At 42.7% G+C, this 23,944-nt stretch overlaps 1 protein-coding gene across 1 annotated transcript; it reads left to right on the forward strand.

Annotated features, from left to right (window-relative positions):
* The first annotated feature begins 2,708 nt into the window (after positions 1-2,708).
* On the forward strand, positions 2,709-22,114 carry LOC138613453 (gamma-aminobutyric acid receptor subunit rho-1-like). The gene is made up of 10 exons (XM_069687133.1): positions 2,709-2,812; positions 12,493-12,543; positions 14,604-14,710; positions 16,863-16,930; positions 17,011-17,234; positions 20,583-20,665; positions 20,806-20,946; positions 21,029-21,181; positions 21,366-21,562; positions 21,827-22,114. Exons 1-10 carry the CDS (start codon positions 2,709-2,711, stop codon positions 22,112-22,114), a joined length of 1,416 nt encoding a protein of 471 aa, XP_069543234.1.
* Positions 22,115-23,944: the final 1,830 nt, after the last annotated feature.

Below are 23,944 nucleotides of genomic sequence, written 5' to 3' on the forward strand. Positions count from 1 at the left end.
AAACAAAACAGCATGGAAATGTGGTCAAAATCCGTTTTCCTGGATGAAATTGCATCACCTCCGACCTCTGACCCAGCAGACTTTCAGGCTCTTTATGGAACATCACCTGACTTCATAAAGGAAATATGCTTCAGGTTTGGACTCAGAGTTTAAACCACATACTGCATCACAAAACTCTTAGTGTCTCATTATTCTGATTTATGCATTATCAACACAGACTGTATAAAAAGATGGCCGACATGACAGCTCCCTAAAAGTGAAGCCAAACCCTCTCTATCGCCCCCTGCTGACTGGCTGCAGTATAGCTCATAAAGCCCGCCTCCTCCATGTTAACAGATGGGACATGAGTCAAACTATAAAATCAAAATACACACCAAATACATGTTTCTCAAACATGGTTTCTGTCATTATAGTTAGTTCTTATCATGCTGATTTATGTCCAAGTGTTCATTTTTCTGACAAGTTTACTTTTCATTAGTTATTTGATGCTGTAAAAAGGGGGTGTGAGCTCATGATTGACAGCTCTGTTGACAAATCGGGCTCCTGCAGCATTCTGTTCGCAAGTAGCAGAGTAGAGTAGAGTAGTACTCTTGTTCAGAGTAGAGAGAACAAGAAGCTGTTCTGCTGCAGACTGAGTCCACCTGAGGGCTCCATTACGTCAAGGCCACAAGGTCAATGTGTGTATGGGTAGAGAAACGGGCGGGACGTTGTTACCTAAGCTCACTGATCTCTTCTGCATACACTCTGGCTCCAAATCACGTCACCAGCCCAAGATGGCAGCTCCCACCTCAGGGGTATTTTGGCTTCAAATAAGTACGAGAGGTCGTGGAGACATGTCATCCATCTTTACTTACAGTCATTGTTTAGCAATCAATCAATTTTTATTTATATAGAACTAAATCGTAACCAGAGTTATCTCATGACACTGTATAAACAGAGCAGGTCTAGAGCATACCCTTAAGCCCTTTTCCCACTTGTCAAAAAACCCACTAACACCTGTTTTTTTTGCTTAGTGGGAAAGGTTACAATCATCATCCAGCCCCGGGTCAAATGACTCTGCAGTAGACCCGGGTAATTATCTCCTCGGCTCCGATCGGCATTGATGGGAACACCAAACCCGTGTCAACACGCTAATCTCCGCCCCCTCTCCGGTGTGATGCTATGCTCCGTCCGTACCTTCTGTGACTCCTTGTCATCTCAGCTACAAATTCCATCTGTCTCCATCCGAGCAGCGCTCGAACATCGTTCCAAATTTGTCATCACCGAGTTTGATGAACAGACTGAATGAGTAATAGATACAATAAAGACCTAACCACCGTAACACCTTCACTGTTTACTGACCCAGTGACGCAGCAGAAAAGAGACCGACAGGAGTATACTCCACTGGCAATGGGAAAAGAGACAATCGGCATCTATAAGCAGGTTTTCCGGTGTCTGAAAAACCTGCGTCAACACACTAAATTTAGGTGGGAAAGGGGGTTTATCTACAGCAGGGGTCTCCAACCCTGCTCCTGGAGAGCTACCATCCTGCATGTTTTATGTTTCTCCGGACTCTAACACACCTGATTCGAATGATCTGCTCGTTATCAACCAACTGCAGCATCTCAGGGGATTGATAATGAGCAAAACATTCGAATCAGGTGTGTTAGAGTGCGGAGAAACTTAAAACATGCAGGAAGGTAGCTCTCCAGGAGCAGGGTTGGAGACCCCTGATCTACAGAGACCACCATGAGATAGAAACACTTCCTTTCACAGGCAGAAACCTCGAGCAGAACCAGACTGAACACACAACCTAAGAGACTTTAGGGTGCGACACTTTGACAATTGACAAAAATGACAATTTTTTTCCTTTCCATTTCCTTTTTCAGCTGGCCCTTTTTTAACTTCTGATTCATCAGTTTCGAAGAGAAAATTAATCAAATAAGAGCGAGCTTACCCTGACTGTTTCACTACAATCATTGCTGGATATTATTAATATGTGGTCTACTGAAGAAGTGTTTGAGAGTAGGAAAAGTGAGGACTAAAAAGCAGTTGGCAGAACTCCAGCTGCAGCACAGTGAGAGAGAAAATCAGATCATGATGATGGAGTGAATAACAATGACCTGCCTGCTCACTCACAGTTCACACAGTAACTCACCCTGGATTACTCACTGTTACATCACTCCCTTTACATATCGATAATTGGTTATGTGCTTTATTGTATGTCATCACTGCAAATGTATCAACTCTTATTGTGAAAATCTACCATACTGTTCACCACCAGCATTGTGCAATCTGACCCCCTGCGTGATTCACCTGAGCGAAGAACTCAAAGGTTCATCCTCCCCTCCTGATCATCATCATCATTTAGCACATGATGGATAAAGGAGATGCTTCCCTCCCCTGACCTGCACAGCTGTCCGCTTCTACCTTCGCATGCTGAGCTGAAGGTCTCTCACCAGGCGGAAACAACGTGCAGTCCGTTCCTGCTCAGACTCCACCGCGCGCACGGACAGCAAATCCGAGCCATCTGACGCGGAGGATTTGTAGGTTTAGGAGAAAATGCTTCGCCCCCTCCTCTGTGAGATTAAAAACCGTGGCATCCACGCAGCCTATAGATTCTCACCATGTTTACAGCGCGAGGCGGAATGTGCGTCCTGTGCGGGGAAAGGTGTGGGAGTAACCTTCAGTTTTGAGAGTTTTGGAGAGGTCAGGGGACGGTGGACACCATGCACACGGATGTGGTGCTGCTCAGCCTGCTGGTCTGGATGGTCGGTGCGTCCGGGCAGCTGCGTCCGAGAGGCGAAACCCTGCAGCCACAGAGGCTCGTCAGGTGAGTTCACCGTGATAGAAAAGCGGGATGATGTCCGTGCGTAAATACGCGCGAGGATGAACAATTGAATCATTTTAAGTTAATTAAATCGATCTTAGACGTATTTCTTTTATTAAAACAGGGTAAGTCCTGCAATAGAGTCATCTCTAAAAACAGGTAGAAGTGATTTTAAAAAAGCTCCACGAAAATGGAGTTGGTTATTCCAGAAAGGTCAAAAATAATCAGATCTGCGTTTGGAAAAACTACGACATAATGAAAGGGTCAATACAAGATTAAACTACCGAGCTTGGGTGTTGGTTCTTCACACTGAAAAACAGGTTTGACAGTTGAAGAAACAATCTTTACTCAAGGTCCACTTACAGGAACTTTCCATCATATCACACGGAGAGAGTTATAACTGCTACGAGTTCTTTTTTTCCTTCTGATTTATCTCCAATAAAACAGTATATTATTGTTGAACACTGAAGAGAGCCGTGAGCCAAAGTAGGCCGGACTCTTCTGTCTCATGTCCATGCTCGGTGATGGAAGAAGCACATGACACTGCTGCATTTGGAGGTAAATCTGCTGGGCTTCTGTTCTGTTATGATGATGTAATGTTTGTATTAATCTGATTACAGTGAGCATCAGTTAAATAATGGTCACATATCTGCAAGTAATGAAAACATCTACAATAAGCACAAAATATATCGTAGATGTTTTAGACAGCTGAAATGATCCACCATGGGGATAAAGTTAGCTGTCGATCTAGCTTAGTTAATTAAATTACTACATCGTTATTTGTCAGTATAACTTATCAGTGTACATCCATAACACACTGTTTTATATATTATTATACAACCATATATCATGAATCATATATATATATACATAATCATATACACAAGGTCTCCATACAAAACTCATTCCAATCAATCAATCAATAAGACTTATTTGTATAGCACTTTTCATACATGCACAAGGCTCAATAAAAACAGGAACTGGTGAAACTGAGGAAACACTATCATGAATTCATAATGAGGAAACACTGGAAGTACAATGTCTTAAAATGTTGAGACTCAAAATAGCAAAAAATGGAGAACACGAATAAGACCAAAAGGTTATCCATAAAATAAACTTGAATAAGATCATAAAACACTAAATGAGATGATAAAATGTCCCCAAATGTCCCCAAATATTCCAGCTCTGATCTGAAACTGCAGCTCAGTCTCAGGTTCAGATGAAAAGCATGAAACGAAGAGCATTTAACATAGAATCATGAACATGGACTGGTGCTTCCTTTTATGTGTAAGTTAGCATTCATTTTAACACTTAATTATTTTAAAAACAAGGTAATTCAATATAAATTCATACCATGCCCCCCAAAATGGAAGACCTTTTGTATCAATCAGCATGATAGCGTTACACTGTAGAGGATCTCTGTCTCTCTCTGTCTCGCTCTCTGTCTGTCTCTCTCTCTCCCTATGAGATTGCTGCTAGTTTCCCATTTAAAATCAGAAGTCAGTTTTTGTTAGTGTATAACTAAATTATGATCTCTTCTTCAACCTAACGGAGTAGTTTTGGTCCATAAAACCGAGCAAAAAACTGCTGCTGTTGGTTATTTTTAGGCATCAAAACTGATTATGTTCACAAGATAGATCTACAGCTCTGGAAAAATGACAACTGCAAAAATATGTTTTTCTCTGCTTCTACTATTTATAGGTTTGTGTTTGTGTGAAATTTTGTTTAACAACATTTCTCCTGCTTCCAAATAAAATATTCTCATTGAGGTCTTTAAGTTGCAGAAAATGACGACAGGTTAAGAAAACCAAAAGATGTTTTTCAGAGCTCGAACAATGCAAAGAAAACAAGTTCATGTTCATGTTTAAACAACAGAATACTAATATTATAATTCATATAATTTAAAAAAAGAGTTCAGGGATCCATGTTTGGTGGAATAACATGGTTTTTAATTATAGCATGCATGCTCTCCACCAATCTTTCACAGTGCTGCTGGGTGACGTTAGGCCGCTCTTGGAGCAGCTCGTCTTTGTTTGATGGCTTGTGACCATCCATCTTCCTCTTGATCACAGTCAGGAGGTTTTCAATGTTCATATCTGGATTGGGCTGGCCATGACATGAAGAGAGAGATGCTGATTTAAGGAACATTTGGAGTGGGCTCTCATTCTTATGGATTTTCGCCTTCATTAGATTGGACAATCTCGATTCCCATCGGCTACAGTCTGAGACGATACAGCCTCTGGAGACACCGGTGAACGTGTCGGGCGGTAAGCGATAAACGACTTCCCGCCAAGACTTCCTTTTCTGCGTGCTGCATTGTTACAGAAAGAGAAACCGTTCTCTTGTGATTTACTTGTTATTAACGGGTCTTACCTTTGCCCAAAAAACGTTTAAAATGCTTGTTTGTTGAACGGAGGTTGGATCGATCTGATGCATTCGAGGAAGTCAGGAAATCTGAACGCTGAACGGCTTTCGTGACAAAGCGTCAAGGGAATTCACCTCAAGTTAAATGTTAGATCTAGAGCAGATTGTTAGCTGTTAGCATGTAGATGTCTGTTTATAGAGATTAATAAGAAGCTAAATTGTCGTCAGATCACGCTGATGGGAGTCAGGATGGCATAACGCCGGATTATGTTCCGCCTGCTTTTGATCTCCTCACGGACTGTTTTTCCTGCATACGCCGCAGCCTGCTGATACGTGATTGATACGCTTGTAGTCAATATTACTCGGACTACAGGTGTAGTTCAAACAGAACACTTGCTTTCCCAGAAGGCCACGTCCCTGCCTACAGATTCTACATTTCTATGTAGAATCTGTAAATAGAGATTATTAGATAGGACAGCTGAAGAGAGACAGGAAAGATTGAGGGGGAAAGAGTTTTGACACTTGCTTTCGCAGTGTAAACGTTTGTTTCCCATGCCAATAAAGCTCCTTTGAATTGAATTGAATTGAATTGGAAGACAGTGGGGGATGACATGCACCAAAAGATCGTCAGACCGGCAGTCGATCAGTGCAGCGAGGACTGTACATGGGGTGTCTGCTCCACCAACTGAGCTAACTAGCTTCCAGAGCTGTATATCAGTATATGATAAATCAGGGGAAACATAAAAGACATAAGTTAAGTCATATAATGTACATACCTAAAATCGACTTATGGTCAGTGTTATTGTTTTTGCTGAAACCATCAGCATGACCGAACAAAACAAGAAAAGGTTTCAGGTTGGTCAAAATTAAGCTCCACATTTTTTTTAGGTTCAGAAGAAAGGGCTGTGTTTGGTTAAAATATGGTGCATCCTGAAAATTATAAAAGAAGGAACTCACTTTACATACGTAGCATATTTTGTACCAGTTAAAAGTATAAATAGATTTTCCATGATCGGATGAAACAAACATCCCCACTGAGTTTCTGGCTCTTCAGACTGTCACCTGAAGTCCTTAAAGGTTTCGTGTTTTACACTTCCTGTTGTAATGACATGAAGAGAAAGAAGGACATTTGTATTAATGTGAGACCGGGCTGGAAATCACATCCAATGATTGGAGAGACATAGCACCAACTTCCAGTCCAACAACAATGTCACCAGCAGATCCAGTGCTGACTTTTTGGACCCCACGTCAGTGACTCGACCCGCTCACTGCGAGCTGGAATCGGACCGGGCCCTCCGACCTGCTTTGTGATCACAGCTCTGTTTTTAGCTGACAGCAGCAAAAGGTGACACGTGTGGCTGTTTAGAAAATCACTTACTGTGATTACATCACCACTAATCTAAGTGTGTTAATGCTCTCTGAATTATTGCTATTGTTGTGGCTTTAGGAAGGTCAGGCAGGTGGAAGGACGGGCAGATATGAGCTGTTGTTTTTAGTGAAGCACAAACATTACACGTGTTAAATGTGTTGTATGTAGACTGTTATATATATATATGTTATATTCTCTCTCTGCAGTGCATCTGTTCAAAGGGACAGTTTGGATTTAAGAAGACTAGGAGAGATCCGTGGTTATTGCTGGATAACGTACCATAACAGTGATCCTTAAAGGGTAGTTTTGTTGCGGGGGGTCTCATACAAGTGGGATTGTATGAGATGCTTATCAATAGTAAGTGTGCTGCATACAGTGGATGCCGGACAGCACGGCCCCGGAGTGCCGGCATGGAAGCTAGGCTACATCCCGCTGCAGTTAGGGTCAATTCCGCACGTCTTTTATCCACTTAGTATAAATATGTCTCACCTAAAACTCAATAGTGGTATTGATTGTACACTATATATTTCACCAAGTTTCACTTTTCAGTAAGAACACCTCTTTATTCGGCACTACTTTGTGTGGACCACAACACATACGTGTTACTACACCTGCAGTGTGCGGGGTCGGATCAGCTGTTCAGCGGTTTGTAGAAGAGACAACAAACTAAAGAAAACACAATATTATGGAAACGACAAAGTGGCGTTCATGATGAGGACCAGAGGACATTGTTGTCCTTCATGTGTGAAGTGTTTTATGCCGTATGTCGCTGTGTGTGTCAGAACGTGCAGCGGCTAGCACAGACTGAAATCAAACTTCACTTTTCTAAAGATATCACCGTTGGTGCTTGATTGTTTTTTTTCCAGACTGTTGAAACAAAAAGTGTCCTGATTACCTGATAGATTACATGTGGAATTGACCGTATCTGACTCATTTTTGAATTTGGGACAATTTAATCTCAAGAATCCATCTTTTCAGATCAGGTTCACAGAGGACCGAAGAAGTCAAAGTAAAACTGGGGCTCATACTTTGAAACAAATAAAACTGAACAGGTCAAAACATGGCCCTAATGTCTCTGTCTTGAGTAATTTATTACATTGAATAAAATCAGGAGTTGAATAAACATCCCATTCACACAGTATGTTGTGACATAGTCCCTAATATATAATCTATAGAACTGTGTACATGGACGTGTAGTCCCATTTTTTCCACCCCGTCCGTCAGCACAACTTTCAAACAAATTAATTTGAATTTGAAGGACATTTTGTGCCTGTAACAAAAAAAACAGTCAGTCAGTCAGCATGACCGCATTTCAGGTGGTGGCACGAATAACGTGTCCAGAAACCTCTTTGTGTTCACCCAGGGGAGCACGACCACAGCTGGTGTGCTGTGTGAAACCAGGTGTCTGTGTTTGTTCATCTCTTACTTTAGTCCAAAATATGATCATTACCTAAACCACGCACAGTGGTTTTTGTGCTTAAACTTGGCAAGAAACAGTTGCTGTTGGTGTTTGTGCACCAGAACAACCTGGTTATGTTTTTTAATAAAAGGTTGTAGTCTTGGGTACAGCACGTCAAGGAAAATGTGAAAGACAGAAGTTCAGTCGTGTTATGTTTGAACAGAAAGTCGAATTATGTTAGTTAAGATAAAAAAACAGGGTTTTTTTGGTGAAAGTCTTGTGTTTTTTCAAAGTTTTGAAATTGAGTAAACTGATTTATACCGAAATGCTGCCTGTACATTTCTAGTGTCCTGTGCTGTCCTTTCAAGCTGTGTTATTGTAAATACTCATTCACCAAGAATGAATTGTGGCCCCTGATAGCTCCATAAATTGCGCATCACTTGCTCCGTCTCAAGATCTGATTCACAAATTGCACAAACGCGCCCCTAAAGTTTAGCAGATCCGTGCAGTTTGCTGTTGCTTTGTGTCTGATTGTGGAGAGAAGCTGTCTGCAGCTCCACTTGCTGCTGCGCTCTCAGGCAGTAACTGAGCTCCACACTGACGGAGTTCAACTCCACGCACAGATCGATGATGAGCAGGGAGAGGAGGGGGCAGCTCTTTAACTGTTTATTGTGAAGTCCAGACTCGACAGGTGTTTACTAGTTTCACTCTCTGTAACGCAGCTTCATTTTTTAAACGAGTGCGCAACAGCAGCTCGTCCATATAATAATCCCCATCATGCGTAACGGCTCCAGACTGGCTCCACACATGTTGACAGAGTGTGCCCATGTGCGGGGATTGAGCCTCGCACAGCCCCGGACAGATTGATCTCCAGATTATAATAATAAAAGCAAAATATTATTTACAGTCATTTAAATCTTTTTTTTGATCACACATAAGGTGGACTTGTCTTCATAATCAGCGTAAACTCAGAGCGTGACAGCTCTTATAATACTGCGCCACAGTTCCCACCAGCTCTCTGGAGACGGTAATATTTTCTCTCTACCTGCGCGGTGCTGTTAGCGCTGCTGTTTACGAATTAGGTGAGTTTTGCCACGAGGCTCATTTACATAGAAAAGGGCTAAATTTGCCTGAATGTGCATAATGACTCATTTAAATACAAGCAGCGCCGGAGCACAGAGACGCTGTTTGCTCTGCGGTGCACTTTGGGGTGCATTCAACCCTCTGCTGAATGAGGCAATTTTGAGTCTTCTTTTGTTATTTGCACAGGTTTTGCTGGTGCAGAAGCCGCACAATCCCTGGATTAATTAGGCCCTCAGTGTCCTCAAGTCAACTCAATTTCAGGGTCAAAGGCCAAAAAGTGTTCCAGCAGCTCAGCAGCTCTTTGACCTCTGACCTTCACACTTAATCATTTCTCAGTAGTACTCAGTACTCATTTCTCAGTAGTACTCAGTACTCATTTCTCAGTAGTACTCAGTACTCATCTCCAGCTGATAAGTGAAGGTAAAAGCACAATCACTGCAGCTAAGAACACATGAGGTTCAAATGAGGTAAACTTTCCCAGTAACATCTGTCCATGGTGTGAACGCTCTCTTTACAGAGCCAACTAGGACTTCTCTGGATTACAACAAATGACATGCTGTTGTTGTTACTTACTGAGGTGCATTTTTAATGGTGCCTTTGGTCAGTGGAGTTGAGATGGTTAAAATAATATTAAAGAGTAGACCATTAAGCACTGGTGAGTGTGGTTTCCTCTGGATGAAGTAGTGCCTAAAAACCTCCAGTAGGGGGCGACTCCACTGGTTGCATACAGAAGTGTGATTCTATAGAAGTCTATGAGAAAATGGTCCAACTTCTCTCTTGATTTATTCCCTCAGTAAACATGTTCCTAACGAGTGTATGGTCTCAATCTCTAGTTTCAAGTCCTCTTCAACACAGTATGATGTTCATTTAGTCAGTGATGCTCCATTTAGAGTCACAGAGACCATAAGGCAGGGGAGGGTTTAGGGCGGGGCTACCTGTGATTGATAGTTTGCTATGACATCGACCAGAAAAATGTCTTGTTCAGTGTTTGGTTGTACTAAAAGACACTATGAGGAGTGGGCTCCTTTTTTCTGAGTACATTTTGCTGAAAAAGATGAGCGTCTTACAGTTACCATAAATTAGGGGTGCACCTGACTAACCGAGCTAGTGCTAACATTCATAACTAAGTTTGCCGACCCCTCACTCCTCTTCAGCTGCAGCCTAAAATTCCAATACGGTCACTTCTGCTTCCAAAAATGCCAAGATGGCAACGGACAAAATGCAAAACTTAAACATTGAAAACAGCAGTCCGAAGAGAGAAAAGAGTGTATCCATTGAAAGAGGCTGAATAGGACTATTACATGAGTCTCGTCCCTGGTGTTTCTCAGACACTTGACGTCATATCTTTAGAAAACACTTGCAGGATTTCTCACTCCTTTTACAACCCCCCGCTGTGCAGAGCTCACTGCCTAAGGTAGCTCAGTGAAGGGGGATGACAACTCAGCAGGCAGTCTTTGTCATGACATTCTGTCAGTGCATGCTTATAAAATTATATTATATGTTATCTAACGTCCCATAGGCGTGTGGAGAGAGAGCAGATTATGCTGTTTCCTGAGGCTTATTTAAAGCACCCCCTGCTGTCCTGCCTTCATCACTCAGTCCTACATGAACAGACTCATACCTGGAATGAGCTTGTTTTTCCCTCTTTTGCTGAAGGTGCAGGTTTTAAGCTGTTTATGTAACAAATGAGAATATTAGCTAATAACTATTGATATGCCCCGAAAGGATAATTTCAGTGTTTGTGAATCTGGGCCATACTTTTAAGTAACTAAAGTTTTGTAACTGCTCCAGTAGATGTCTTCCGCCTGCAGCAGTGAAACAGGCTGTATTGGCTGCAACATAATCCTTCATCGATCAAAGAGCGTCCAATAAAAGTTCAGATTGTTCTTCTAAGTGTCTGACAGCGTTACAGAAAGGATCCCTACAGAGATAGACCTTTTTGTTACAGAGGAAGATGATTTTTTGGCTGACCGCCGGGTCAGCTCTACACATGGGTCTGTATGTGACTGAGTAATGGTGCATTCCATTTACCTCGGAAGTCGGAAATTCGGAACTGGGAATGACGTCACACCCGAGTTGACCGCATTCCAGTACAACAAGTCGGAAAACCAAGTTGGACGCCTCCAGTAAAACAGTTATTGTGCTTGCTCTCTTGGAATACAGACAACTACAGAACAAACATGAGGTCAACAACATGTCCACAGATAGAAGTTGGACAGTACTGTGTGTACGACTGAGTCAATGAGACACAAATAATACAGAAGGGCTAATAAACTGAAGCTATATGCGCAGATAGCTCTAGCCATTGGAATTTTGTGCATACAAACACCATAACAACATGTCCACAGACAGAAGTTGGACAGTACTGTGTGTACAGCTGATTTAGTGAGACACAAATAAGACAGAAGTGATAATAAACAGTTAATACTACAGCTTTCAATTACTGTTGTTGCACAGAGATTAGGAATCGGGGGTTGGTGAGGTCCTCCGACTTTACGAGTCGGAAATCCGACCTCAGGAGTGTTAGAGTTGAAATTTCCGACTGGGTGTTGGTCTGAGGTGTTGGTCTGAGGTTAACGTTCACAGGTATGGAAACTTCAATGACTGTAGTGATTGTTTTAGTCACGCCTCCTCTTGCTGTTCCTCCTCTACTCTGCTAATCCAGAACTGAGCGGCTGCAGGAGTCGTATTTGTCAACAGAGACTTAGACTTAGACTTAGACTCAACTTTATTGATCCCTTTGGGATGACTCCCTCTGGGAAATTCAGTCTCCAGCAGCTTATACAGTACAATACAATAGGAAAGAATCAGCACACAGAGGGTAAAAAATAAAGATCAAAATATATATATCTATCGATATATATATATATATATAAAAAAGTACAAAATTAGATAACAAACAGAGCTGTCAATCATCTTTTTACAGCATCAAATAACTAATAAAAACTAAACTTGTCAGAAAAATGAACACTTGGACGTAAATCAGCATGATAAGAACTAACTATAATGACAGAAACCATGTTTGAGAAAAATGTATTTGACGTGTATTTTGATTTTATAGTTTGACTCATGTCCCATCTGTTAACATCGAGGAGGCGGGCTTTATGACCTATACTGCAGCCAGTCAGCAGGGGGCGATAGAGAGGGTTTGTCTTCCCTTTTAGGGAGCTGTCATGTCGGTCATCTTTTTATACAGTCTTTGATTAAAACCGCGCACGGCTAGCGGTAAAAATAGGCGAGCCTCCTATTCTCTACATTTTTGACCCATGAGTCGAGCCAGATATGCGAGTATCACACCAGCATTGTGAAGACTCATCTGTTTTCATGCTGCCGTCACGCACACCCCAAAAACTTTTAGGATTTGGCTGAGACAAGAAAAGGCTGTTTCTCGGATCGAATGGCCCAGTTATGTCAGAGAGAAATAGTCCTTCCAACACTATCTAACACTGTTGTGTTTTCTCCTTTCAGGTCAAAAAGAGAAATGCCTCTGACAGAGGGATCCAGCCGCAGGATTGGCAGGTATGACCTGTGTGTGGTTTTTTGGTATAATTAGAGTGATAACGGTGGCTAGACAGGAGAATCTTGTAGTGGAGATTAAAGCAGCATGATGGGATTTAGAGGCACATGGTCAACAATTTAATCACACTATTGTTTGCAGCAGCTTCCGTGTATTTTACTAAGCCCAATATAATCCATTCTTATCCTTCAGAATTAGGAAGTTCATAAGATTATTCCCCTGGGCTGCTTTAAACCAACACGATGACAACAAGATTTAATGCACAAAAATGAAAAACTTATTATCAGTTAACATGACCTGTTGTTGAAAAGCATAACTGATTTGGATGGGGATTGGAATGAAATACCTTTAGACAACAGCTAACCTTAACATTAAACCATTTCTGTTGTTACCTGATAGTTACCTGGCAGGATAGGACAGGAAAGGCGATAGGAAGGGTTAATGCACAATCACATGCCGAATGGAGAAGAAGCGAGATCTAAGTAACCTGAAGGATGTTTGTTGCCAGCACACCACGCCAGATCTTCCCGATTATCACACACATGTCCCTTTAGTTTACAGCAAACATAGAGGGTGTAGAGGATATTCATGATGATGATGATGATGATGATGATGATGACTATATTGATCTTTTTGACGTTGTTGATGATGATGCTGATGCCCTGTGCACTGCCTGTCAGCACCAGTGTCTGATCGCACTTGAAGCTGTTTGTTGGCTCTCACTGACTTTGTTCCCTCCTGTCTTGATTGTTGCTTGTGTTGTATTAACTCTCAGATGTACGTCGCTTTGGACAAAAGCGTCTGCTAAATGAAATTGTGACATGTACCCAGTGTGTCTTGATGTCTTCTGGGTAGTGTCTGGGCAGTTCTGCACTGAGATCAGCCTGGTGCTTTTTGTTGAAAGGTGGTTTCACTCAACTGTTCAATGGAGAGATTAGGCAGGCTCTGTCTTTTCTGCACCCATCTTTTCCTCGTAAGACAAATGGACAGAGAATGAGGTGATGGTCTGTCGAGCAGTCATCAGCACTGGTCATTGCACTGATGTTGAGTACATCATGGCAGTCTTTGGAGTAGACGCTTACATGGTCATAGTCTTTTTTGGTGTTAAAAGTGTGTTGGTGATCAGGTTGTGTTATACGCACTTTGTTAGAAGTAGTTTGCTGTTGGAGTTTTCCACCTCTTTCTTTCCCTATGGTGCCTCTCCACAGATTGTACTTTGGTCCAACCGTGGCGTTGAAATCTCCAAGCAGAATTAGCTTGTCCTCCTTCGGGGCTTTAATCAGAATGTTGTCCAGGTTTGCATAGAAGGCCTCCTTAACATCATCCTGGAGCATACGCACTAATTATGGTGGTCTTTTTCCTGCAGGCATACTAGGCGTTCATTGATGGCTGGTAGTTCCTTTCCTTGGCTCCATTGAGGTGTCCTTGAGCAAGGCACCCAATCCCTAACTGCTCGGGGTGCATGTCCATGTTCAGCCCCCTCACTCTGACATCTCTTCATTAATGCATGTACATTTAATAAAGTATACCTTCTTCTTCTTCTAAACGGTGCAGTTCCCTTTTGAAAGGACACCTGCGTGGCATCTTTTTTAAAGTGGAGAGGCTGATACGCCTGCAGCCACCATATGGTACTTGGCACGTTCCAATGGCATGAGTCCATGACAATTTGGGACCACCCTCTGTCGTAGCCTTTGTCTACCTTTGCTGCCATGGCTATCGCCATCTTTCGCCAGTTCTACTGTTGAGGTGTTGGTTGAATTGCACTTTCTCTGGAACCTCCCCCTCAACCTTACCACAATGGGTGGGTTTGTTGTTCTGGCATCAAAGAGTCCTCACACTCAGTTGGTTTGTTGTATCCAAATGAAAGGGATTACATTTAATTGAAGCTGCCACAATACAGGATGAGTGCCTGCTGTACATTTTGTATAAAGACTGAATCATTTTGGAGACACAGAGTTAAAGTTTTCATTTAGTTCTTGTACAGAGGGTTTGATAGATGAAACTTGGTGCACAAATTAAGGAATTCGAGTGGATCAGAAATAAACTCCCTAATGTCCCTTAGCCCCATGTTGAAGAGGAGTCCAGACGTCACGAAAGCCTCAGGAACAAAGTCGGAGCAGCTGCTGAGGATAGACGACCACGACTTCACAATGAGGCCGGGGTTTGGAGGTAAGGAGGGTCTTCTTTCAGAACTAAACAGAGCAGACTGTGATCCCAAAGTTTTAATTCAGTGTCCAGACGAGTCATTAGCCACATCTGCTCGTTCACCCCAACTACCCTTCTCATCCTATCTATGCTGTCCTCTAATTGTGGGAGGTGGGAGAGTCCAGCTCTGGCTCATACAGATGACATAACAGGGTGGGATTAAGTCTGAGCCCCTCTGCTGTGGGCCTGTGATTAATTATTTCCAAGCAGCTACAGTCTGCAGCTTTAGGTTTCAATAACTTCAATCTGAATCTGCGCACATTAGAAGCTCAAAGCTCGAAGCTTAAAGCCTGAATCTGCGTGCTTTTTAAAGTCACACACATTTATTATTCTGTAAGGACAAAACCTCACATGGACTTCTTGAAAAGCCTTTTCTCTTTATTGTCTTTATGTCTGCATTTTCAGCTGGGATGAGCTCTGTGTAGCTACCTGCCCGGCAGAGAGATAAAGGGAACAAGAGGCTGGTGAAGGATATCAAACATCTGAAGGATAGAAACTCACATTTTTCAGGATATTATGGACTTTGGGTTTACTTGGTTTAGGTTAGGGAAAGATTGTCATTCGGGGTATAAAACAACTTTATCCCCTTTCTTACTGGTCAAAAAACCCGCTGACACCCGGCTTTTTTGCTTAGTGGGAAAGGTTACAATCGTCATTCAGACATGGGTCAAATGACTCGGCTCCGATGGGAACACAAAACCCGTGTAAACACGCTAATCTCCGCCCCCTCTCCAGCGCGATGATATGCTCTGTCTGTAACTTCTTCGACTCCTTGTCATCTCAGCTACAAATTTCGTTCGTCTCTGTCCGAGCAGCGCTCAAACATCGTTCCAAATTTGTCTGTGCCGAGTCTGATAAACAGACTGAATGTGTAATAGATACAATAAAGAGCTAACCACCGTAACATCTTCACTGTTTACTAACCCTGTCTCTGCCGCGTTTGTGTCGTCAGACAGCAACGCAGAACAAAAGAGACCGACAGGAGTATACTTCACGGCAATGGGAAAAGCGATACAAGCTATCTATCTATCTATAAGCGGGTCTTCCTGGGTCTGACAAACCTGTGTCAACGCACTTATTTTGGTGGGAAAGGGGTATAAGTTAAGGTTAGGGAGGACACTTTTGGTGTCATATGGTGTCACACTTCCTGTCTCCTTTTGGCTTCATATATTTAAGTCTCACTATTTTCTTCTTTGCTCATGAGAACAGTGACAATATTCATAAGATGCATTTCAAACCTGTTTGTAGCAAACCCTGTATAAATGAGGTTTGATGTTGCCTCTGAAAAGGTAAACCGCAGCCAGCATACTTTTTATTGTCCAGCAGGGGGCGACTCCAAAAGAAGTGTGATTCTACAGAAGTCTATGAGAAAATGGTCCTACTTCTCTCTTGATTCATTCCCTCAATAAACATTTTCCTAATGAGTTTATGGTCTCAATCTCTAGTTTCATGATGTTTAGTCAATTATGCTCCCATTTAGAGTCACAGAGACCATAAAGCAGGGGAGGATTAAATGTGGGGGTTGTTTGTGATTGAGAAGTCATTACCAAGCTGCCCTGTTAACCAGAATGTTAATGAGCAATGCCTATCCATCCTCATGAACATATGATGTCACTTCTGCCTCCAATAAATTAGATGGTGAGGTTTCAAATTGGTCAGTGTACAGACTAATGGATGATGTCATGGTGGCAACATCCACTTACAGTCTATAGTGTACAAGCAAAAGAACATTTTAATGATATAATATTGTAAATCTTTTCTAATTCATCAGGTGAATTCAAAAAATGTTCTATGATTGTGTCATCTTCCATGTTGAAAATGTAGAGATTGAAAGCCCTGTTAAAAAACAGCCTGCCCTTTAAAGTCAGTTGGGATTAGAGTGCTCACTCCGCTGGCTCTGTGCCATTTGTTTTAGAGAAGTCTACACCGCTCTGCTTTTACGGAGATTTAGATGAAAAAGAGACGATTTCATTGTTAGGAGAAATAGGAGTCACAACCTCTAAACAAACACCTATAATCCAGGCAGTTTCTACAGATGCACACTTACCCTTCACTGCTTTGTTCTTGCACTCAAGTCAACACTGCATAAATTACAGTTATGCTGCATGTTTTCCAGGGCCTGCAGTCCCAGTGGGAGTGGATGTTCAGGTGGAGAGTTTGGATGCGATTTCAGAGGTCGATATGGTACGTCTGGACTGGAAGATAATATATCTTTGGGGTAAGTTGAGATAGAACTATAACAGATGTGTCTTTCTTTGTTAAAGGACTTCACCATGACCCTGTATCTGAGGCACTACTGGAAAGATGAGCGTCTGTCCTTCAGAAGCAACAAGAACCAGAGCATGACCTTCGACGGCCGCCTGGTGAAGAAGATCTGGGTCCCTGACATGTTTTTTGTCCACTCGAAGAAGTCCTTCACCCATGACACCACCACCGACAATGTCATGCTGAGAGTTTACCCGGATGGCAAAGTCCTCTACAGCCTCAGGTGAGCCCGCCTGTCAGCAGGACCGAACACTGAACACAAGTGAAACTTAAGACAGCAGAAATTTTCCATAGGAACTAGGAACCTTTTGAGGATGTTTCAATAGCAGGAACCAGGGTCTAAATTTAGTTAAGGGGTAGTTGATGTGCCCCCTGAAAAGTCCCTGCTCAGGGGGTAGTACTTTCCAAAGGCCTGGGAACATTCAGGGCGGGGCCTGCAGTGCAGATCGTTTCTGATTGGTCGAGTACTCGCAGCATTTTATTTCACCCACCATGTTTAAAAGACATTAATTCAATGAATCCATTTGCAGTGCAATGAAGCACAATCAAAACAGCACAAGTTGAATCTCCTCCATGCTAACAGGCTAACTGTAGTGTCGCACAAATGATACCGGCCCGTTCGAGGCATTTTATGGCTTCACCTTTGTTGTATGGCCTTCTTCTTCTTCTTCTTCTTACCGCCACCTACTGGACTGGTGGTGTAGTGCAGTTACTTTTATTGTCTCTCCATACGTCATTACTTTGATTTTTGTCCAAATGCAACAGCAGAAACTATATTTACCTTGCTTTTTTCCTTTAGTACAAGAAACAAGTACTACTTAGTCAGTGGGGCAGGTTATGATGTTAGTGGGTGTTCAGGGATGTAATTACCATCGGCTGTCCCGCCAAGACAAAGTGGCACCAGCTGTCACAGTTCAAGATGTGTATTTAAGGGGATAGAGTTATGCCAATTACGAGCGCTAATACCCCCGAGCAGGACCTTATAATTTTGGTGAGCGATAGGAGGCTCTGAGCCGAGATAGTTGAATTTGTAATCCACATGACAGAGCCTGGCAGAGATTAACAGCTGGCCATCTGCCTCCTGTTCAGACCACTGGAACACGGTGCTGCCTTCATGACGGACTGAACAAACAAAATTCAACTGATGAGGTCAACATCAACCAATCTGCTTTCAGCAGCATTCACTGACTGATATGAAATGGCTAAATGTTAGCTCTGATGGTGATGGAGTGAAAGGTGATTCATGCAGGGGCCCGATGATGGTCCAATAAATCCTCTCAAAAATAAAAAACAAAGTCTGTTACGTTGTTGAGACTCCCCTGGATCCTGATTTTAATGTTGACTTTTGTACTTTGCTACCTTGTAGATGATAATTGTGTGCATAAGTAATTGTAAATAGTAGATGTAATGATGCACACTCATCACATGACCTGGTTTAATCTGGCTGTGGAGATTTCCCAGACTCAGGCAGATTGGCGGTTGAGGATGACAGTTTGCAGACCGGCCTGCAGACCGCGTGGTCGCCTCTCGTCCTGTGAGCTGGATTATGTTTTTTCATTTATCATCTCCGTGCTGGAAACCAAATCTCCACTGAAGCCCCTGACCATCACGATATCTGCCTGAGAGTACGGAGGGTCATGCTCTGCTGAAGGTTACACATGCATTATGAGCCTATAATGAAACGTCATTGGATATTATGTCTAGTGATTATCTCCAGATCAAAACTACAGACATCTTGGTTGGAGATGTTAATAAATCTCACATCTCCATGTCCTCAGCCAATTTCTCTGTTTATAGACTAATTCCAGTATTCTTTAATGTGGGCCCTATTTATAAACATTTCAGGCTATATAAAACTAATAGGTAAAAACAGTTTTGGAATTGCTCCAGTAGATTTTTTTAACTGGAAGCAGTGAAACAGGCTGTAATGGCTGCAACATAATCCTTGATGGGTCAAAGTGCGTCCGCTAAAAGTTCTTGTTTTTTCCACTGACAGGCTCAGATTGATATTCTAAGTGTCTGACAGCATTACAGAAAAGATCCCTGCAGAGATAGACCTTTTGTTCAGGAGGAAGATGCTTCTTTTAACCAGAAACAGACGTTACATCGCTCTCTTCAGAGACAACAGACTCCATTGGGGAAAAAAATTACCTGGCAGAACACAGGAGTTGCTGGTCTACCTGCCTCAATCAGTGAGTTTGCTTGTGTTTCTGTGACTTTGGTGTTTCAAAAGGTTAGTGTGGATCGACACACAATATTTGCGTAACAACAGAATAACACAAAATAGATTGTGGTAGCATTAAGCGATAAACTCCTGTGTTCTGGGAGTTAAAATGACTGTTTTTGTCAATGGAGTTTGGTGGTTTTGAAGAGAGCGATGTTACAGCTGTTTCTGGTTTTAGAAACGCAGCTTCCTCTTTAACAAAAAGGTCTGTCTGTGCAGGAATGTCAAAGGCAAGTACTTGGCTTTGATTGGGACTACGTTGCAGCCATTACAGCCTGTCTCACTGCTATCGGCTAAAGCAATCTACTGGAGCAAGTCCAAAAGGTTTTGTTCCTTTTAGTCATTTAGAACAGTGGTTCTCAAAGTGGGGTCCTGGGACCCCTGGGGGTCCACGAAATAATTATAATAAATTTCCTAATTATAATTAATTATGAAATTGTGCTTTATCATTAAAAACTGCATGTCTACAGCTGAGGACCATTTGTACAAGCATATTGCATCCATTACTCCCACCCACGTTAGCTTTGGACCAATAGAAACTGATATGATTGTGACACTTCAGGTCAATCTGTCAGGAATCACTCAACCCCCTCACGTCGCAACAAACCGTTCCTGTGGCTGCTTAGCTTGGCTTATTAGCCAGCTAGCTCGCTGGCGAGCATGGAGAAATATTTGAATCAGTCTACATTGTCAAGTGATGCTAAGCCAAACTAGCAAAATTGAGAGAATATGACGACAGCTATATAAAGTTTGGTTTTATTGAGAACAGCGACTGGAGACCAAAATGCTTCATGTGTCTGTAGGTGCTAGCAAATGCAGCTATGAAGCCAGCCAAGCTAAAGCAACAACTGATAAAGCACCCAGAATATAAAGACAAAACAAAAGATTTTTTTCCATCGCAAGAGATGGAGTAAAGAGAGAAAACACAGATGGTGAACACGGCCACAACTTCAGAGAAAGCACAGGAGGCTTCTTATTTGGTGGCTCAATGGATTTCTAAAGCTAAGAAGCCACGCACAATTGCAAGAGCTTGTTCTTCCAGGGATGGTTGAAATGTGTGAAGTTATGCTTCGGACAGAGTCAAAATACAAATAGTTCCAAAGGCATCTAAGAGTGCAAATGGCAGTAAGCATATGCGTAATCAATGTTACGATTACGAGGGGGTCCTAAGAAAATGTTCTTCCATGTAAGGGGTCCCTGGCCCCAAAAAGTTTGAGAACCCCTGATTTAGAACACAAAACATTTTAAATTGAGCCCAGGTATAAAACTCTTAAACTCCAATGTAGATTATTTCTCTGCTAACATTTTTTCATCACATTACTACAGCGAATTGTTTTGTTTTTGCAGGGTGACAGTCACGTCCATGTGCAGCATGGACCTGAGTCGCTTCCCTCTCGATACACAGTCGTGTTCTTTGGAGATAGAGAGCTGTAAGTGACAAATCTCATTCTCATCCTTCCTCGGACTGCTGAAGAAAGTCCTTTCTGTAGCTGCAGAAGTAATACATGATTAGCTAGAGACAATGGAATCACTACCACAGATCCTTAGTTGATGCTCTTTGTCTCTCTAGACGCGTACACAGATGACGACCTTATGCTGTACTGGAAGGAAGGGAACAGATCGTTAAACACAGACGAGAGGATTTCTCTCTCCCAGTTCCTCATCCAGGAGTTCCACACCACCACCAAGCTGGCCTTCTACAGCAGCACAGGTACTGACAGGAAGTGCACACTTGTATATAATCCAGGTCTATTGTTATCCTACAGCTTTTGACTTTCTCTCTTTTTCTCCAGGCTGGTACAACCGTCTGTACATCACCTTCACTCTGCGGCGTCACATCTTCTTCTTCCTGCTGCAAACCTACTTCCCTGCCACCCTGATGGTCATGCTGTCCTGGGTGTCCTTCTGGATCGACCGCAGGGCCGTCCCTGCCAGGGTACCGCTGGGTGAGCGGGACAGCCGTTGTTAGCTTATTAAAGCAGTGGTTAGTTCAGTGATTGCTGGGCTAGTTCTTAGTTTGGGGAGTTTTTTATTGAATAAAGAGATAGCAAAGTCGGCTGAGGTAAATTTGGCTTGACATACGTTTACTTTTTCCACCTGCCCTGAACGCGTTGTCCTGCTTTCCTACAGGCATAACCACAGTGCTCACCATGTCCACCATCATCACCGGAGTGAACGCATCCATGCCGCGGGTGTCCTACATCAAAGCTGTGGACATTTACCTGTGGGTCAGTTTTGTCTTTGTGTTCCTGTCAGTGATAGAGTACGCTGCAGTCAACTACCTGTCCACTCTACAGGAACGCAGGGAGAGGAAGCTCAGAGAGAGGGTTAGTACCACTCATCTAAGTGTTTGTAGATGCCCAGAGAAACATAAACATTTACTGAAGTCCAAACACACCACATATACTCCAAGGTACCAAGGTGATATTGGGTATTTGGTTTGTTGGCTTGGATTGCCATTCATCCATGCAACAGATATTCCCAAAGGATGAATCCTTATCATTAGTTTTCTGGCGGTTTGCATAGCTAACAAGTGTGCTTGTGGACATGCTGTGTTGTGAAGCCACTCAGTACTTGTTGTCTCCTTGCAGCTGCCGTGTACCTGTGGTTTGGCTCATCCTGGCATGATGTCTGCCAGCTACAGCGAGGTCGACGTCAACACAACAGGAAACTACGGCATCCCGGAGACGAACGGGGTGAAACGGGAGAGGATGCTGGTGCAGATGGCTTTGGAGAGCGACCAGATCACCGGACATGTGGGCACCAGCGCCTACAGCAACGTGTGGATCGACACGCACGTCATAGACAAGTACTCCCGGGTCCTCTTCCCTGGATCTTACATCCTCTTCAACATCATCTACTGGTCCATCTACTCCTAACGCAGACACTTCTCTCTGAGGTGTAAACAATCTGCCTCCACGCTTGTTAAAGTGGTCACCAGAGGCTCTGAGAGTAGACACTTGTGAACCTGAAGACTCTGGATTTTCTGTCTCCAAATTTAAAGGAAAGAAAAGGAGCTGTCCAATCCAAAGAGAATTTAGTGCAGTAGAAGTCATCAGGCAGACCGGACCCCCAGAAACAACTGGATCTACGCTGAACACATTGAGCTTCACCTCAGGTCCTCAGGTCTCTGCATATAACTGACTGCACTGCCTGAATCCCCCTGAGGAAACAGCTTGGAGTCACATAAAGCTGAAACTTTAGTCAGCCAATCAAAACACTACATTTCTTCTTTGTGGCTTCAACACAGGACTGATTTTGCACCTTGATGTGTACTTACAGGTTGTTTGATGTTTGCAGGGAGCAGCTACGCCTGGGAACTTTTGAATTTATCAAACTGTTATAACAAGCTGTTGAAGTTCTAAGCTGGTTCAGAGGTGGACAAACTCTGTTATCAAGGGCTTGAAACAATGTAGACTGGGCATCAGTAAATAATGACTGGCTGTTTTAGGGGCTGTGTTTTTTAAGGTAACAGGTCCATCTTATGTCAAGGGCTCTATTTCAGGCCATTACCACACTTCTATATATATTAATTATTACAAAATGATAGCACACCTCATGGCGAGGGTTAAACAAATGTCACTTAAACAGAGGAAGAACAATCTTCAGAAAGGCGCCAGTCTACGAATGACTGTCGGCCTCTCTTATTGTAACAACAAATGCAGTTTAAACATGGATGGCCGTCTTCAATAATACCTCTTTATAGTTCATTGTGGTTACATTCTCTTCAAACAAAAGGAGAATATATCAGAACTTACATGTAAACTGGTTCTCTCAGCCAAAACAGGGTGCTACACGTAGGGCTGAAAACACTCAGGAATCGCTCTGATAATAACTTCCTCCTGCAGGTGTAGGTAGTAGTAGTGTTTAGGGCACTTCTGCATTGGCTTCAAATCAAGAGGCTACATCCACTTGTTAACAGTGTGAACTAGAGATAGAAGGTTGGACTCTTTTTACTAACTCGAGTTTGTATGAGTCACTCACTAAAGAGAGTCGGGTTGCGAGACACTTAAGTCAGTTACCCAGAGTTTTAATCCCCCACTGGCCCAAGTGCACATAGAGCATGTGCATTAGAGACTTCCGTCGCCCGAACGGGTTAACTTCCGGTTTAGCACTCCGCTAATATTAATGGAGATTAAATTTAATCGTGCAGCTCTTCTAGACCTTCTCATTGTATCTGGACCTAACTGATCAATTTCTGATAGTAAATTGGGTCATTTCATGGGTTTGTGATGCTCGTTTTCCTTTAATTGTGCGAAAAGGTGCTTTTTGGGCCCTGCCTTGTTGGCAGGGCGGTTACTGAGTGAGTGAGCAATTCAGTAGCTGTGTCCCAATCCATGGGCTGCAGCCTTCGAAGGAGGCGGTCCACAGAGGATGCTCCATCCAAAGCCTGCGTAGACCATTAAAGCTGAACTGAAATGAGATGGTTTCGTCGCCAAACGCCACTCCTGTCACCTAGGTAGCTAGTGGGCTAACTAGCTAGCATAACAAACGTTGCATAACTTAATCTCTTATTTTAAAGTTAATTTGTTTCAAGGACCCTTTGGTTTTTTTAAATGTGTAATGCTAGCTATTCAATTGAGTTAAAACCAAGAACTTTTACATTTTAAAGTGTATTCCTCTGCCGCATAAAAGTCAGCCATCTTGTTTGAATTGGCACGCAATGTAACTCGGGATGCATCCTTCGTGGCCCAGGAAACGGAGGGAGC

Source organism: Semicossyphus pulcher, unplaced genomic scaffold (genome assembly GCF_022749685.1).
Source record: "Semicossyphus pulcher isolate SPU_LCO1_2020_fin unplaced genomic scaffold, fSemPul1.0.p SCAF_11, whole genome shotgun sequence".
NCBI classification, from domain to species: Eukaryota; Metazoa; Chordata; class Actinopteri; order Labriformes; family Labridae; genus Semicossyphus; species Semicossyphus pulcher.

Excerpts from the sequence above, each read along its gene's own strand:
- LOC138613453 (XM_069687133.1), top strand. The coding sequence starts at position 2,709 with ATGCACACGGATGTGGTGCTGCTCAGCCTGCTGGTCTGGATGGTCGGT. Across the intron at positions 17,235-20,582 it reads AAAGTCCTCTACAGCCTCAG|GGTGACAGTCACGTCCATGT; the intron begins GTGAGCCCGCCT and ends TTGTTTTTGCAG. Across the intron at positions 20,947-21,028 it reads GGCCTTCTACAGCAGCACAG|GCTGGTACAACCGTCTGTAC; the intron begins GTACTGACAGGA and ends CTTTTTCTCCAG.